General features: G+C 44.5%; 1 protein-coding gene across 5 annotated transcripts in view; it reads left to right on the top strand.

Moving 5' to 3' along the window:
- The window catches only part of GPATCH8 (G-patch domain containing 8), a 115,534-nt gene extending 98,354 nt beyond the window's left edge, over positions 1–17,180 (top strand). For all 5 annotated transcript variants that reach the window (XM_017876071.1, XM_017876070.1, XM_017876074.1 and 2 more), the window contains 2 exons: positions 6,569–6,699; positions 10,955–17,180. In XM_017876071.1, the coding sequence (XP_017731560.1) occupies positions 6,569–6,699; positions 10,955–14,840 (4,017 nt within the window). In that variant the 3' untranslated portion in view covers positions 14,841–17,180. The remainder of the gene's footprint in view (positions 1–6,568; positions 6,700–10,954) is intronic.
- The last annotated feature ends 505 nt before the right edge of the window (positions 17,181–17,685 follow it).

The following is a 17,685-nucleotide window of genomic DNA, read 5'->3' as shown; positions in this document are numbered from 1 at the left end:
AAACATTAAACACTGAGACATGAATTAGGGTGACCTGGGCAAGCAACAACTACAGCATGATTACTTCAGTTAGGAAGGGGAGGAGACAGACATTAATGGTTTTTTGTAGAGGGAGGGGGAAATAAAACAGTGGGGAGAAGAGGCTGTGATTTTGGTATGCAGGATCATTGACATAAGAGGAAAAGGAGTGGTTGAGATTTGAAGAAGGCCAGATTATACTTAGCCAGAAATAGTGGTGGAGATAAACACATTTTGTTTCGTTTTGTTTTGTTTTAAGACAAGTTCAGCTGGGTGCGGTGGCTCATGCCTGTAATCCCAGCACTTTGGGAGGCCGAGGCAGGTGGATCACCTGAGGTCAGGAGTTCAAGACCAATCTGGCCAACATGGTGAAACCCTGTCTCTACTAAAAATATAAATAATTAGCCAGGCATGGTGGCATGCGCCTGTAGTCCTAGCTACTCAGGAGGTTGAGGCCCGAGAATCACTTGAACTCAGGAGACAGAGGTTGTGGTGAGCCAAAATTCTGCCACTGCACTCCAGCCTGAGTAACAGAGGGAGACTCTGTCTCAAAAAAAAATGAAATAAAAAATAAAAAGGTCCTTGCTCTGTCACCTAGGCTAGAGTACAGTGGCACAATCATAGCTCACTGTGACCTTGAACTCAAGCAGTCCTCCTGCCTCAGCCTCCCATATAGCTGGGACTACAAGCACATACCACTGCGCCCAGCTAATTAAAAAAATTTTTTTGCCTGGGCGCGGTGGCTCGTGCCTGTAATCCCAGCACTTTGGGAGGCTGAGGCGGGCAGATCACCTGAGGTCAGGAGTTTGAGACCAGCCTTGACCAACATGGAGAAACCCTGCCTCTACTAAAAATGCAAAAATTAGCCGGGCGTGGTGGCGCATGCTTGTAATTCCAGCTACTCGGAAGGCTAAAGCAGGAGAATCCCTTGAACCTGGGAGGCGAGGTTGCGGTGAGCCGAGATTGCACCATTGTACTCCAGCCTGGGCAACAAGAGTGAAACTCCATCTCAAAAAAAAAAAAATTTTTTTTTATGGAGACAGTCTGGCTATGTTGCCCAGACTGGTCTTGAACTCCTGTCCTCAAAGGATCCTTCTACCTCAACCTCCCAAAGTGTTGAGAGTACAGGCATGAGCCACAACCCAGTCTGATAAATATTTACTGAGCATCTCTTTTGTGCCATAGACAACTATGTGTACATTGCATAGTTAGTTACAAAGAAAGACTAAGCCTCAGTCCCTGTTGGGAGAACAGAGTTGCTGTCTGGTGAGGGAAAGATGCCATGGATAATCTTTAGACCCTAAAGAGACAAAATCAAGTTTTCTCTTCAGAGCTGAGTAAATGTAGAACATGGGATTTTAGTGGCAATACGAAATATTCTGCCCTAAATTCTGCCTGTTTTCTGATGCCTGAAATCCCTTTACATGAGAAAAATGGGTTTTATTCTTTAAATGTAGATAATCAATTTTAAATACTTGAGAAAGATAGTAATCAGAATTATTCTTAGTAGAGTATACTCCATCAAATATAAACTCCTAGTGTCAAATTTTATTTTGATGGAAGAGAGAAGCATAGCACTAAAAGATACAAAAAAAGATTTTGTTAAACCCTTGTATTATCTTTTGTTGTTAGAGAACACTGTGAAGAAATATGTGTCTTATTCAACTCAATCACAATTGAGCAGGAACGCTGTTGCTCTTCACTATTGACAGAATGATGACTATCTTAAAAGTTCTAACCACTGTAGAAAGAAGCCATATTTCTTGAGAGCCATTTTACGGATTATCTGCAAAGCCCAATTGCCATAGTTGCCTTGTTTTAATAGACACTGAGAGCAGAATGTTTCTGCTCTTGAAATCTACACTTAAAGAGAAGTGGGTGGCTGATTCTCATTTCTTTGGCTTAATCTTTTCAGAGATAGTAGAGCAATACTTTTTGTCTACAGTAAAACATATTTCTGCCAGTATAATGCTGTTTAAGTTGTATTTTAAGAACTGGAATGTCATTTCCATTTAGAGTGGTCTTTAACCCAAAGAGCCACAGTTAATGTGGATGGGTACTTCAAGTACTGGATCATTTGTTAGGGTCTTGCCTTTCTACTGGTCTTCTGCCAAATGTAATGGAAATCCCAGCCACCATGTGATTAAGGATCTGTGGGAAATGTTCCTTCCATTCTGTACTGTGCTACAAATGTATACTATTTTGGAAAGATGCTATTGATTTTTCAGGAAAACAGGATCTTCATATCTTTTCATTTCCAGTGGGGTTCAGTCTCCTTTTCTTGAATTAAGGTATTTCCCAACTAAAATGTGTTATGTGGCTTAAATTTTTGTTAATACCATTAGTAGTTCGATAAAATAAGCTAATTTATTAGCAGCTCTTCAGAAAGCATATTGTATAATTTTCAGAGATAAGGACATCTCATAGCTTTTGAGTCAGCTTAAATGGATAATCAAATCCATTTAAATTAGAATGTCCCAGTTTGGAGTCTAACTTGAATTTTTGTGTATGGTATGGAATTTGCTCAGACTTTGACAAGAGATTGATGACATATCTGCAGTGTTTGGTCTTGTGAGCTCTGCCTCTTCTCTCATAGGCAGGCATGTTGCTCTATTCTCACCTGAAGAAATTATCTAAAGTTGTGTTCCTCTTTAGAATTTAAGAGAAAAGTATAGGTACACTTCACAGAATTTCACATGGGTATTCCGTGACAAATGAGCCAGACATTGGTAGCCTTTTGGAATAAAATAGGCAATTTACAAAATACAAATACAATTTACAAAGAACAAAATACAATAGCTGCTAGGTGAGCGATATGACAAAGCACCACTAGGGACAGTTCAGAAAGAACAGTCTCCTCTTTTGAAGGATCAGTGGAGACTATAAGAATTTAGTTTGACCGGCCGGGCACGGTGGCTCAAGCCTGTAATCCCAGCACTTTGGGAGGCCAAGGCGGGCGGATCACGAGGTCAGGAGATCGAGACCATCCTGGCTAACACGGTAAAACCCCATCTCTACTAAAAATACAAAAAACTAGCTGGGCGAGGTAGCGGGGCCCTGTAGTCCCAGCTACTCCTGAGGCTGAGGCAGGAGAATGGCGTGAACCCGGGAGGCGGAGCTTGCAGTGAGCTGAGATCCGGCCACTGCACTCCAGCCTGGGCGACAGAGCAAGACTCCGTCTCAAAAAAAAAAAAAAAGAATTTAGTTTGACCTTGAGTAGACAGGAGACACTTGGAGTTAGGCATTCCTTCTAGGTAAAGGAAAATATGAACATTATAACTCATGTCTTGGCTGGGCGTAGTGGTGCATGCCTATCTATAGTCCTGGCTTCTTAGGAGGCTGAGGCTGGGGGAATCACTTGAGCCCGGGAGTTCTGAGCTGTAGTGCGCTGTGCTCATTGGGTGTCTGCACTAAGTTAGGCATCATGTGATGAACTCCCAGGAGCGGGGGACCAGCGAAGCTTCCTAAGGAGAAGTGAACCGGTTCAGGTCAGAAACAGAGCAGGTTAAAACTCCCATGCTGATCAGTAGTGGAATCACACATGTGAAGAGCCCCAGCACTCCCACCTGGGCAACAAAGTGAGACCTTGTCTCTTTAAAAAAAAAAAAAAAAAAAAGTTGCCAGATTTTCCTCGTCTGAGAGAAACCACAAGTATACATACTCAGTTTGTAGGGTTTGCTGAGTCCTGTTTCTTAAGGTTGGGGTTAGAATTCTGGGGTTCTCAATTCTGCTTTTGAGACTGCAGACTTGACTGTAAAGTTTGTAAATGTGATATTAGGAGCCTTTCCTAAGCTTTGTAGGGTATTCTTAGGATAGGTTTGCCCAGAGGGAGCCTGCAGTTTAGATTCGTTTTATTGCATCATCCCATCTTCTTCCGTCTCTGCCTCCAACCTTGTTCCTGTGGTAGGAACTTGAGATAGGATGTCTTCAGCATGATGTGGACATGGTCCTGTTCCTTCAACTTCAAGGTTGTACAAAGTGGCTGCTGAATGGAAAGCCTAATCTTGACTCAGCCTGGGGACTCCATACTTTGATTAAATGATTGTTCTTTTGGACAGTGTCTTGTAGTTTGAAAAATGCTTCCTAAAAGTAATGAAATATTTGTAAGAGGGGAGGAAATGGCATGGGGAAATTTTCCAGTCTTAGCAGGTGGCTAGAGAGATGGCAGGCCGGGTGCAGTGGCTTATGCCTGTAATGCCATCATTTTGGGAAGGTGAGGCGGGCAGATCACCTGAGGTCAGGAATTGAAGACCAGCCTGGTCAACAAGGGGAAACCCCATCTCTACTCAGCCGAGCGTGGTGACAGGCACCTGTAGTCCCAGCTATTCGGGAGGCTAAGGCAGGAGAATTGCTTGGACCCAGGAGGCAGAGGTTGCAGTGAGCCAAGATCACACCACTGCACTCCAGCCTGGGCAACATTAAAACTCCGCCTCAAAAAAAAAAGAGAAAACGGCAGATATGAGAAGAACATTATATTCTATATAAATCTTGGTTAGAGAGCCTGTTACGTGTTTGGGGAAGAAAAGCTAGGTTTGTGGCCAAAGGTAATCATATAATAGGCCTGATAAGCCTTTTCTTTGCCCCATTCCCCTCAGGAGGAGGAAATTAGAATTCATGTTTATTTAAAATAGTTGATCCTTTATCTTGAAGTAGTTTTATAAAAATCTTAATTGTGGGCTGGGTGTGGTTGCTCATGCCTTTAATCCCAGCACTTTGGGAGGCCGAGGCAGGTAGTTCACTTGAGACCAGGAGTTCAAGACCACCCTGGCCAACATGGTGAAACCTCGTCTCTACTAAAAATACAAAAATTAGCCAAGCATAGGTGTGCATGCCTGTAATCCCAGCTACTTGGGAGTCTGAGGCATGAGAATCGCTTGAACCTGGGAGGCGGAGGCTACAGTGAGCCAAGATCGCACCACTGCACTCCAGCCTGGACAACAGAGTGAGACTCCGTCTCAAAAAAAAAAAAAAAAATCTTATGGGCAATAATAGTTTTGCCAGCTATTCATTACTTGAGCTTCCCCAAAATAAGGGCTAATGGAAACAGGACTGCTTTTGTACCACAATGGTCTTTTCCAAAGTTCTGGAACCATTTTTCTGGAAGAAATACAGGTAGTTCCATTTTTCTAGGTGGGATTACTGTGTCAGTCTGTGTGTATGTACACATATATATGTTGTACAGGTGCTTCCCTTCTCCCCAGCCCTTTTAGAGTTGATGGCTTTGTCCCTGATTGTTCAGTATAATAGTTTACAGATTCACTAAGAGAGCTTGTGTAGTAATGCTTGCTTTATTTTTTTTTTCTCTTCCACTCTTGTTTTATTTTTTACTTTTTTTTTCTTTGTGATGTGACATTTTCAGCTGATGTATTGAAAGCAAATCCTTCTAATTTGGGAGCCCAGATCACAAGAGTGAGTTTTTCTACTAGTGTCTTTAGCTGTATATCTTTTTTTGTGTGTGTCTTTTTACCCTTCCCCCCTCCCAATTTAAAAAGATTCAAAACACATTTCATAAATACTAGGTAAGAAAATTCCTCTGTCTGTTGAACATCATGCCTTTCCACAAAGCAATGTCCACTTTATACTGGGTCAAATTCCTTTTCCCAATGCTGTTGTAAAAGCATAGGCTAATGTATATATTTTGTTTTGTTTGTGTCTTGTTATTATCTAACGTCTTGAGAATAATTTTATTTCTGTCTTCATTGCAGATAGATATGTCTGGGTTCTGTCACCAGTGTGTCATAACACTGTTCTTTTTTGGTTGTATTTGTTTTATTTTAAGGAAAATTATACAGTAGCTTTTGAAAATAAAAGACCCATTCTGTTATCTGGATTTTAAGTAATAAAATCTTTGACTTATCTCAGCTCTCCCTCCTCATCCCCTAGATATTCCTCTCAGGGCCATGAAGGAATGCAAAGCCTCACATACTACTTTCAGCAGGCTGACCAGATAAAAGTGGTCAGACTGGTGAGCTGTAAACATGCTAGCGCTGGAAGACCTCTCTTGGGTTTATTTAATAGTTACGGGAAACCTCTATTCATGCTGAAAAAAAAAATGACACCTTTTTATGGTGAAATAAAAGTATGCTTTCTATTTGTTCTAATTCAAATAACCCCCCATGTAAGCTGTACATTGCTTTTCAAGATCTTTCACCTGGGTAACTTTCTGTACTAGCCTAACCCCGTTCTGTTCTCTTTGGCCTGTGTTATTACAATTTATCTCATGTTCTGTTTGTCTAGTTTTGCATCCTGGAGGAGCAGGTCCCTTTCTTTCCTCCCAGTGTTCTAAAATTTGCTTGTTGCATTTGAGATCATTTTATTTTGCCTAATAAAGCAAATGATATGCTGTCCTAATTAGAAATGCAGATACTGCAAGGGCTATACCCAAAGTAATCAGCCATTGTGTTTTCAATTACCATAAGAGAATATGATAATGTGTTCTACACTAATACTATGACTGTTGGTTGAGGGTCATGTCCTAAAGGCTTTGCTTTCTGATTCTCAAGTTACTGTAAATCATCCACCCTCTGTATCTTTCTTTCTTTTAACCCAGAGATTAAAAGATCTCAAGCAGAGAGAGTTTGCTCGAAATGTCTCTTCAAGATCCCGCAAGGATGAGAAAAAACAGGAAAAAGCCCTTCGGCGTCTCCATGAGTTGGCAGAGCAAAGAAAACAAGCTGAATGGTGAGGATATTTTTTATCAGAGGGTTCTACAGATAATTATAATCCTTAAAGTTTTAAATTATAGATTTCAGATTATAATTTAAAATTTAAATTAAGATTTAAGAATTATAAACCTTGGGCCAGGCGCAGTGGCTCACCCCTGTAATCTCAGCACTTTGGGAGACTGAGGCAGGCAGATCACAAGGTCAGGAGATTGAGACCATCCTGGCTAACACAGTGAAACCCCATCTCTACTAAAATACAAAAAATTAGCCGGGCATGGTGGCGGGCGCCTGTAGTCCCAGCTACTCTGGAGGCTGAGGCAGGAGAATGGCATGAACCCGGGAGGCGGAGCTTGCAGTGAGCCAAGATTGCACCACTGGACTCCAGCCTGGGTGACAGAGCGAGACTCCATCTCAAAAAAAAAATAAAAAAACAAAAAAAGTGGCCAGGCGCGGTGGCTCACACCTATAATCCCAGCACTTTCGGAGACTGAGGCGGGCGGATCACCTGAGGTTGGGAGTTCAAGACCAGCCTGACCAACGTGGAGAAACCCTGTCTCTACTAAAAATACAAAATTAGCCAGGCATGGTGGCACATGCCTGTAATCCTCGCTACTAGGGAGGCTGAGGCAGGAGAATGGCTTGAACCTGGGAGGCAGAGGTTGCGCCGAGCCAAGATCGTGCCATTGCACTCCAGCCTGGGCAACACGAGTGAAACTCCATCTCAAAAAAAAAATTCTAAACCTTTAGTTTTTATTAATTGACAAATAATAATTGTACATATTCATGGGTTGCCTAGTAATGTTTCAACATATATGTAATGTTTCAACACATATAATGTATAGTGATCAGATCAGGGTAATTACCATATCCATCTCTGTTCTACTTTTTACTTCTATGAGATCACCTTTTTTTTTTTAGCTTCCACATATGAGTGACAACCTGCAGTGTATAATTTTCTGTGTCTGGGTTATTTTACTTAATATAATGTCCTCCATTTCCTTAAAATGTTTAATACATCCTTCTTTCAAACTAAAAGCATATCTATATACTTGTAGTATAATATACTGATTAAGTATGTGTATTTTTGAGGCCATATTTTTCTTACTATTTATGTGATGTAATGAAATTATATCTAAACTCTATGCCTCAGTTTCCTTATCTGTAAGATAGAGATAAGAACAACTTAGAGTTGTTATGAGAAATGATTGAGTTATTACCTTGGAAATGCTTGAAGGGATGCCTAGCACATCAAAGATGCTCAAGAAATCAATAAATGATGACGCTATTACAATTATTCCCATTTTCCAACATTTATATTAAAAAGCACATGCTGGGCATAGTGATTCACACCTGTAATCCCAGCACTTTGGGAGGCCAAAGCAAGAGGATCACTTGAACCCAGGAGCTCGAGACCAGCCAGGGCAACATAGGAAGACCCTGTCTCTAAAAAAAAAAAAAAAAAATCTTAAAAATTAGCTGGGCATGGTGGCACATGCCTGTAGTCCCAGCTACTCAGAAGCCTGAGGTGGAAGAATCGCTTGAGCCTGGGAGATCAAGGCTGCAGTGAGCTGTGATCGCACCACTGCACTCCAGCCTGGGTGATAGAGCAAGACCCTGTCTCAAAAAAACAGAATCCCCTTTTTATTCAGTTTGGCCCAGGGGGTCGTTTTTTATTTGTTTGCTGTGGAGTAGGTTTCATAACACAGTGTAAGTATTTCTTGCTCTCCAAATCTGTTGAGTTCTCATTTCCCAGTAGCAACAGTTTAGATAGCAAGAGATTACACATTGGCAGGGCACGGTGTCTCACACCTGTAATCCCAGCACTTTGGGAGGCTGGGGTAGGTGGATCACCTGAGGTCAGGAACTTGAGACCAGCCTGACCTACATGGTGAAACTCTGTCTCTACTAAAAATACAAAAATTAGCTGGGCATGGTGGCGCATGCCTGTAATCCCAGCTACTAAGGAGGCTGAGGCAGGAGAATCACCTGAACCCGGGAGGCAGAGGTTGCAGTGAGCCAAGATTGCACCATTGCACTCCAGCCTGCGCAACAAGAGTGAAACTCCGGCTTGGGAGAGAGAAAAAAAAAAAAGAGATTACACATTGTCTGAATATACTTGTCCCTGAGTTGAGGATAGCTATTAGCTAGGGTTTGGATAACAAGGACATCGTACAAATAGGTATCTGATTCTGTTTAGTTCTTGATTTGGAATTTAAGGATATAGTGTACACTGTATAGTGTACACACTATAAAAATTGCAGGCCAGATGCACGGTGGCTCACATCTGTAATCCCAGTACTTTGTGAGGCAGAGGCCGGAGGATCACTTGAAGCCAGGTGCTCAAGTCCAATGTGGTCAACATAGCAAGACTCTGTCTCTACAAATTGTTTTTTTAAATCTGCCAGCATGGGCTGAGCGCAGTGGCTTACGCCTGTAATCCCAGCACTTTGGAGGTCGAGGTGGGTAGATCATGAGGCCAAGAGATCAAGACCATCCTGGCCAACGTGATGAAGCCCGTCTCTACTAAAAATATAAAAATTAGCTGGGTGTGGTGGTGCTTGCCTGTAGTCGCAGCTACTTGGGAGGCTGAGGGAGGAGAATCACTTGAACCCGGGAGGTGGAGGTTGCAGTGAGCCGAGTTCGCACCACTGCACTCCAGCCTGGGCAACAGAGTGACACTGTCTCAAATAAATAAATAAAATTAGCCAGCATAGTGATGTGCACCTGTAGTCATAGCTACTCAGGAGGCTGAGGTGGGAGGATTGAGCCAGAAGTTTGAGACTGCAGTGAGCTATGATCATGCCACTTCACTCCAGCCTGGGCAACACAGACCCCACCTCAAAAAAATAAAACTTTCAGGCAAGATCATCAGTTTAAAACTATTGAGGCTCCTTGATATTCCTTTTGTCAAAGATGAAAGTGCTCAGGTAACATTATGACCGTAGTACTGAGTGCCCAGAAACTGCCACAAAACCAAAGCAAATGCTTGTTATAGTACCCAGGAGATAGGCATGGACTTTTTAGTTTATATGACAGACATACCACAGATTGCCATAAGTAGCACAGTGGAAGTTTCTGTGTTTAACTCAGAATACGCACATTTTTAAAAAATGAAATTTGAAGGCATGGGGAAATTTTAATTTTTTTTCTTTTTTTAGAGGTGGGGTCTCGCTATGTTGCCCAGACTGGTCTTGATATCCTGGCCTCAAGCAATCCTGCCACCTCAGCCTTTTGAATCACTGAGATTACAGATGTGAGCCACCCTTGCCCAGCAAGAGTTTTTCTTTAATAGAATGAAATAAAACCGATGTGAATACATGTACAGCCATACATTAGGTAACATACTAATGGATAGAATAAAATAAGAAATGAGATCTGAAATATAGTAACAATGCGCTACTTCAGTCGTGACATAAGTCTTACTTTTTGTACTTTTTTTTTTTAAAAAAAAGTCTCACTCTGTCACCCAGGCTGGAGTGCAGTGGCGTGATCTCAGCTCACTGCAACCTCTGCCTCCCAGGTGCAAGAGATTCTCCTGCCTCAGCCTCCTGAGTAGCTGGGATTACAGGCGTGCGCCACCAAGCCCAGCTAATTTTTGTATTTTTAGTAGAGACGGGGTTTCACCATGTTGGTCAGGCTGGTTGCGAACTCCTGACCTCAATCTGTCCGCCTTGGCCCCCCTAAGTGCTAGAATTACAGACATGAGCCACCGCACCTGGCCTGTACTTTATTTTTTATTTCATTTTTTTTGAGAGGGAGTCTTGCTCTGTCACCCAGGCCGGAGTGCAGTGGCGTGACCTCGGCTCACTGCAACCTTCATCTCCCAGGTTAGAGTGATTCTCCTGCCTCAGCCTCCCAAAGTAGCTGGAATTACAGGTGCTACCATGCCCAGCTAATTTTTGTATTTTTAGTAGAGACAGGGTTTCACCATGTTGGCCAGGCTGGTTATGAGCTCCTGACCTCAAGCAATCTGTCCGCCTTGGCTTCCCAAAGTGCTGGGATTACAGGCGTGAGCCACCACACCCAGCTTTTTATACTTTAGACAGCTTAAGAAAAAACAGTAATAACTGGCTGGCCCTGGAAATTTGGCAGGTTAACAGAATGAGTCTTTGCCTAACCTCTGAGAAAGTCACGTTTTATGACCACCACTTACTGTCTTTGAGACCTACCTATAATGAATGATAGGATATGAGATTAGTATTTTATAAGGTTTATGGAATGTACTCCTAAACCTGCTTTTCTTTGCTTTTATTTTCTAAAACGTCATGTAGTGCACCTGGAAGTGGTCCCATGTTCAAACCAACCACAGTGGCTGTAGATGAAGAAGGTGGAGAAGATGATAAAGATGAATCAGCTACAAATAGTGGCACAAGTGCCACTGCTTCTTGTGGCCTGGGATCTGAATTTTCCACAGATAAAGGAGGCCCTTTCACTGCAGTACAAATCACTAATACCACTGGACTGGCCCAGGCTCCTGGGTTAGCCTCCCAAGGCATCAGCTTTGGCATTAAGAATAATCTGGGGACCCCATTGCAAAAATTGGGAGTGTCATTTTCTTTTGCCAAGAAGGCTCCTGTCAAACTCGAATCAATAGCATCAGTTTTCAAGGACCACGCGGAGGAAGGGACCTCTGAAGATGGAACAAAACCTGATGAGAAGAGTTCTGACCAAGGACTGCAGAAGGTAGGAGACTCTGATGGGAGCAGTAATCTTGATGGTAAAAAAGAAGATGAAGACCCTCAGGATGGAGGGTCCCTTGCCTCAACATTATCCAAATTAAAAAGGATGAAGCGAGAAGAAGGAGCTGGGGCTACAGAGCCGGAATATTACCACTACATTCCCCCAGCACACTGCAAAGTAAAACCTAATTTTCCCTTCCTACTTTTTATGAGAGCCAGTGAACAAATGGAAGGTGATAATAGTACACACCCAAAGAATGCCCCAGAGAGTAAAAAAGGCAGTTCTCCCAAGCCTAGAAGCTGCATCAAGGCGGCAGCAAGCCAAGGAGCAGAAAAGACACTTAGTGAAGTCTCTGAGCAGCCCGAGGAAACCAGCATGACCGAGCCCTCAGAACCAGGAAGCAAAGCTGAGGCAAAGAAGGCCTTAGGAGGGGATGTAAGTGATGAGAGTTTAGAGAGTCATAGTCAGCAGGTTTCAGAGACCCAAATGTGTGAGTCCAACTCTTCTAAAGAAACTTCTCTGGCCACCCCAGCAGAGAAAGAAAGCCAAGAAGGACCCAAACATCCTACTGGTCCCTTCTTCCCAGTTTTGAGCAAAGATGAAAGCACTGCCCTCCAGTGGCCATCAGAACTATTAATTTTCACCAAGGCAGAACCCTCCATTTCATACAGTTGTAACCCTTTATATTTTGACTTTAAACTTTCAAGGAACAAAGATGCCAGAACTAAAGGGACAGAAAAACCAAAGGATATAGGAAGCTCCTCAAAGGACCATCTCCAAGGCCTAGATCCTGGTGAGCCAAATAAAAACAAGGAAGTGGGCGGAGAGAAAATAGTACGTTCCTCAGGAGGCAGAATGGACGCACCTGCTTCAGGGTCTGCCTGTAGTAGCCTGAACAAGCAGGAGCCTGGGGGTAGCCATGGGTCTGAGACGGAAGACACAGGGAGAAGCCTTCCCAGCAAGAAAGAACGATCTGGGAAGTCCCACCGGCACAAAAAGAAAAAGAAGCACAAAAAATCCAGCAAACACAAACGTAAACACAAGGGTGACACAGAAGAGAAAAGCTCTAAGGCAGAGTTGGGGGAGAAGTCTAAGAAGCGCAAGAAACGAAAACGAAAGAAGAATAAGTCATCAGCCCCAGCAGATTCTGAACGAGGACCCAAACCAGAACCCCCTGGGAGTGGCAGTCCTGCACCTCCAAGAAGGCGGCGGCGAGCTCAAGATGATTCCCAGCGGAGATCCCTCCCAGCTGAAGAGGGGAGCAGTGGCAAAAAGGAGGAAGGTGGGGGTGGTAGCAGCTCCCAAGACCATAGTGGGAGGAAACACAAAGGTGAACTTCCACCTTCATCCTGCCAGCGAAGAGCAGGCACCAAACGGAGCAGCCGGTCTAGCCATCGGAGCCAACCCAGTAGTGGAGATGAGGATAGTGATGATGCTTCCTCACACCGACTGCACCAGAAGTCTCCATCCCAGTACAGTGAGGAAGAAGAAGAGGAAGATTCAGGCAGTGAGCATTCCCGCAGCCGCTCAAGGTCTGGCCGGCGCCATTCCTCGCATCGTTCTTCCCGGCGTTCTTACTCAAGTAGCTCAGATGCCTCTTCAGACCAGAGCTGCTATAGTAGACAGCACAGTTACTCTGATGACAGCTACAGTGACTACAGCGACAGATCACGAAGGCACTCCAAGCGCTCCCACGACTCGGATGACTCAGACTATGCCAGCTCCAAACACCGATCAAAACGGCACAAATACTCATCTTCTGATGATGACTATAGCCTCAGTTGCAGCCAGTCCCGAAGCCGATCTCGGAGTCATACCAGAGAGCGCTCAAGATCCCGGGGCCGCAGCCGAAGCAGCAGTTGTAGTCGTAGTCGGAGCAAGCGGAGAAGCCGTAGCACCACAGCCCACAGCTGGCAACGGAGCCGGAGCTATAGCCGGGACCGCAGTCGCAGCACCAGGAGCCCTTCCCAGAGATCAGGCTCCAGGAAGGGATCATGGGGTCATGAGAGCCCTGAGGAGAGGCATTCTGGGCGTCGGGACTTCATTCGTTCTAAGATCTACCGCTCCCAGTCCCCCCACTATTTCCGATCAGGCCGGGGAGAAGGTCCTGGGAAGAAAGATGATGGCAGAGGAGATGACAGTAAAGCAACAGGTCCACTTTCCCAGAACAGCAACATTGGCACAGGAAGAGGGTCAGAAAGTGACTGCAGTCCTGAAGACAAGAACTCTGTTACTGCTAAACTGCTACTGGAGAAGATCCAGTCAAGGAAAGTGGAGAGGAAACCTAGTGTGAGTGAGGAGGTGCAGGCCACCCCTAATAAAGCTGGGCCCAAGCTCAAGGACCCCCCACAAGGTTACTTTGGGCCCAAGCTCCCCCCATCTCTTGGCAATAAGCCTGTCCTTCCACTGATAGGGAAGCTCCCAGCTACCCGAAAGCCCAATAAGAAATGTGAAGAGTCTGGCTTGGAAAGGGGGGAAGAGCAAGAACAGTCAGAGACAGAAGAGGGGCCCTCAGGGAGTAGTGATGCCCTATTTGGGCATCAGTTCCCTTCAGAGGAAACAACTGGCCCCTTATTAGACCCACCCCCAGAAGAGCCAAAGTCTGAAGAAGCTACTGCTGATCACCCTGTGGCTCCACTAGGCACCCCAGCACACTCTGACTGCTACCCTGGGGACCCAACCATCTCCCATAACTACCTCCCCGACCCCAGTGATGGGGACACCCTGGAGTCCCTGGATAGCAGCAGTCAACCAGGCCCTGTGGAATCCAGCTTGCTGCCTATAGCACCAGACCTTGAGCATTTCCCCAGTTATGCGCCTCCCAGTGGGGATCCTAGTATTGAGTCAACAGATGGGGCTGAGGATGCTTCATTGGCCCCCCTAGAGAGCCAGCCCATCACCTTCACCCCTGAGGAGATGGAGAAGTACAGCAAGCTCCAACAGGCTGCTCAGCAACACATCCAGCAGCAGCTTCTGGCCAAGCAAGTAAAGGCCTTTCCAGCCTCAGCTGCCCTGGCCCCAGCTACACCAGCCCTGCAACCCATCCACATTCAGCAGCCAGCTACAGCCTCTGCCACCTCCATCACAACTGTTCAGCATGCCATCCTACAACATCATGCTGCCGCAGCTGCCGCCGCCATTGGCATTCACCCCCACCCCCATCCCCAACCACTTGCCCAAGTGCATCATATTCCCCAGCCCCATCTGACCCCCATTTCCTTGTCCCACCTCACTCACTCAATCATCCCTGGCCACCCTGCCACCTTTCTTGCTAGCCATCCCATCCACATCATTCCCGCCTCAGCCATCCATCCTGGGCCTTTCACCTTTCATCCTGTCCCACATGCTGCCCTCTACCCCACCCTGCTTGCCCCACGGCCTGCTGCAGCAGCTGCCACTGCCCTCCACCTTCACCCACTACTTCACCCCATCTTCTCAGGTCAGGACCTGCAACATCCTCCCAGCCATGGCACATGAGTTGGGGGATGGGATCCTAGGTAGGACCAGGGGAGGAGACCCATAAATGTTCCCTTGGGGCTGGTTGAGCTATTAATACCAGCAAGTAGAAGCTGGGATGGGCAGTGTCTGACAGCCAAAGAATTGAGTTTTGGCTCACAGGGGTGGGTTTAGATTTGAAGTTTGCTTTCAGTTTACTATCAGGGATTTCTTTTTCCTGTCCTCCTCTCAATTTGTTCCTCCCTCTCCTGTGTTTCTAAGCTAGGGAACACCAGTAAGTGCTACCCACCCCTCTGCAGCAACATCTCCAAACTGTCAAGTTTAGATAATCCCCTCCTCCCTCTGCTTTTTCCTCTGCTCTTCCTTTCTATAAATTTTAAAATATTTTCCTCCTCTCTGGCCAGTGGATTGTCACCAAAGCGCTTGCTGTGGGCCCATCTGGTCTTGCCTTCTCAGCGCCACAGGAAGGGCCGAGCTGTTCTAGTGGTGGAAGTGCCACCACTTTGGGGTAGTGTCTTTGACCATCCTTGGTGACGTTATGTTATCCCAGGTGAGGTGGAAAGAGTCTCACCTGGAACCTGATATAACTCAGGCTGCAATTCCATCCAGTTCCCACATCAACGGAGCCCACATTTGGCACTATTATCCTGGTGTCGCTCATCCCAGAAGAGGCATCTCCATATCCCAGAAAAGAAGATCCTATCATGAATAAAAGCTGTGTGGAACATAAGAGTTGCTCATGTGCTTTCCCAGAGAGGAGCTCATGTGTCTGAAGTGAAGGGTATACTTTCTTCTGTTGTGTTGATGTTTCCTTCTTAATTTATAGGATTTTTTTAATGTAAAAAATTGCACTGAACTCTATAAACGTAAATGCTGCTTTTTGTAGCTCATATAAAAAAGGTTCCATATTTGTAGTATACTGCAATAATATTTTTTACATCCAGCTCTTTAAGTGATCCTCGTTCTGGTGGCTTTGTGTAAATATGTTTGCCCTAGTTGAATTAAGAAACTTTAAAGGTTATAAAACAAAAAATAAAATATTTGTTTTCTGCTAGATGCAAAACTGACTAAGCATGTATATTTTACCAAGCTTATGTATTTTTTGAAGTTATGAACTATAAAATGTTAAAACATTTTTTGCTGGGACAAATTGTTAAGTAATTTGCAGTAAGTAGTGCCCCAGTACTGGGATTTTGAGCTAATGGGCAGCAGTCAGCCGGGGGCTTCTGAGGGATACTCATCTTTAACAGTCTCCCTCATGTACTTTTGCTGTTTTTCACGGAGAAACAGGTGGACCCCACAGAGGAGAAGGAGGGGACTCAGCAGCTTTATTGTCTGGAAGCAGTGAGATTTGGTGATTGTCTGGGGGGGATTCCTGGGTTTCCCTGGGTACCTTGTTCAAGGCAGTCAGTCCATTTGCCTTCCTAGTACTTAGCCCCCTCTGACAATTTTTTTTTTTTTTTTTTTAATGTGCCTTTTGGGTTGGTAGAAACTGAAGTAGAAGTAGGCTGGAGGATGAGTTGGGACAGTCTTCTTCCTTTTGTTGGGAGGTGAGCACACTTACAGATATTTCAGATTATTTTACTTCATAGTTTCCATGCCCTCTGCCCAGCTCAGTTTAAACAGTAAACGTTCCTTGTTTCTTTTCTCCTATGACACTGACTAGAGGAATTACCACCTCAGCCTCTTTTGCCCCTCTTCTTGCCTTTCACCCAGGCTCTCAGCCCCAATTAACACACTGACCCAAAGGGGATTGTATTGCAGGTCCCATCTCCTTTGATGAGGTTAACAATTCCCTCTTTGGCATTTTCCTAACTATTCCTGTGGCTAGAATTGGTTGGTTGGTCACTTGACAAGAAAAACCATACTTACCTGGACCAGGGCTCTGTGTTCCTGCCTTCTCAAATTCTCAGTAAAGTGTTAAATTTATGAAAAGAAAGTGGCAGGCAAGCACACTCTTGACTGCCCACCCACCCTCCTACCTGTTCAGTACTCCTTGTCTGATTCAGAAGCATCACTTCTTGTATAACTAGCACTGGAAAAACGAAATCATCTGTGTAAGTGAAGGGACTCATTTTTCTTTGCTTTCAGCCCATGTAAATAAATAATACAGTATTAACATTTTTGTGCTGCTTCCCATTAGCTTGTAGATTGAGCCATACTCTGGCTGCCTCTTTGCCTTCCTCGGGGCATTTTCTTTAACTTCCAGAATAGTGATTTTAAAACTCAAAAACAAAATAACCTATCCTTACTTACAAGCATAACAGATTGTATTTAACTTTATCACATATGATAGAGATATATATGCTGTAAAATGAGGGAAAGGAACTTTCTAATAAACCAATGATTTGTGGAAACTTAGCAGAGTCTGTCGTAATTTTTGCCCTATCCACTCAAAGTTGGGTAGGGTTGCAGGTGTGGGTTATAAATAATATCTTGTTTGAAGTGACCAAGGAATAGATTCCTGTGAACCAGTATGAGATGTTTGCAGTTGTGCTTCTGAAAGCTCAGGCTATGCAAAGAGAGGAAAGATGATGGTGTGGGAGGAGGTCATAGTAGTTAATTTCTCTCAGTTGTAGGTAGATGTATTGGAATGTATACCTCCTTTCCGCTTCCTCTTTCCCACAAGAGGAAAGATTTCCTTCCATTTTAGATATATAATCTGTGTGTAGTAGAATATATGGTGTATATATAGGTGCCTACTAAATGGGTGTGGAATTTCCGGCTTTGAATTTTAGGATTTTGGACTACTATAAGGGCACTAAGATGACAAGAATCATCTGCCGGACTTTCGTCCTCCAGGTGGAGTTCTGTGTGCCAGTCTTCAGTTACTCTCCTCAGCCCTTTAATACCACTACAATGTTTG

This window comes from Rhinopithecus bieti, unplaced genomic scaffold, assembly GCF_001698545.2.
Source record: "Rhinopithecus bieti isolate Rb0 unplaced genomic scaffold, ASM169854v2 scaffold_10088, whole genome shotgun sequence".
NCBI classification, from domain to species: Eukaryota; Metazoa; Chordata; class Mammalia; order Primates; family Cercopithecidae; genus Rhinopithecus; species Rhinopithecus bieti.
Note: the sequence above shows the minus strand (reverse complement) of the source record. Positions and strands in the feature narration are given on the sequence as shown.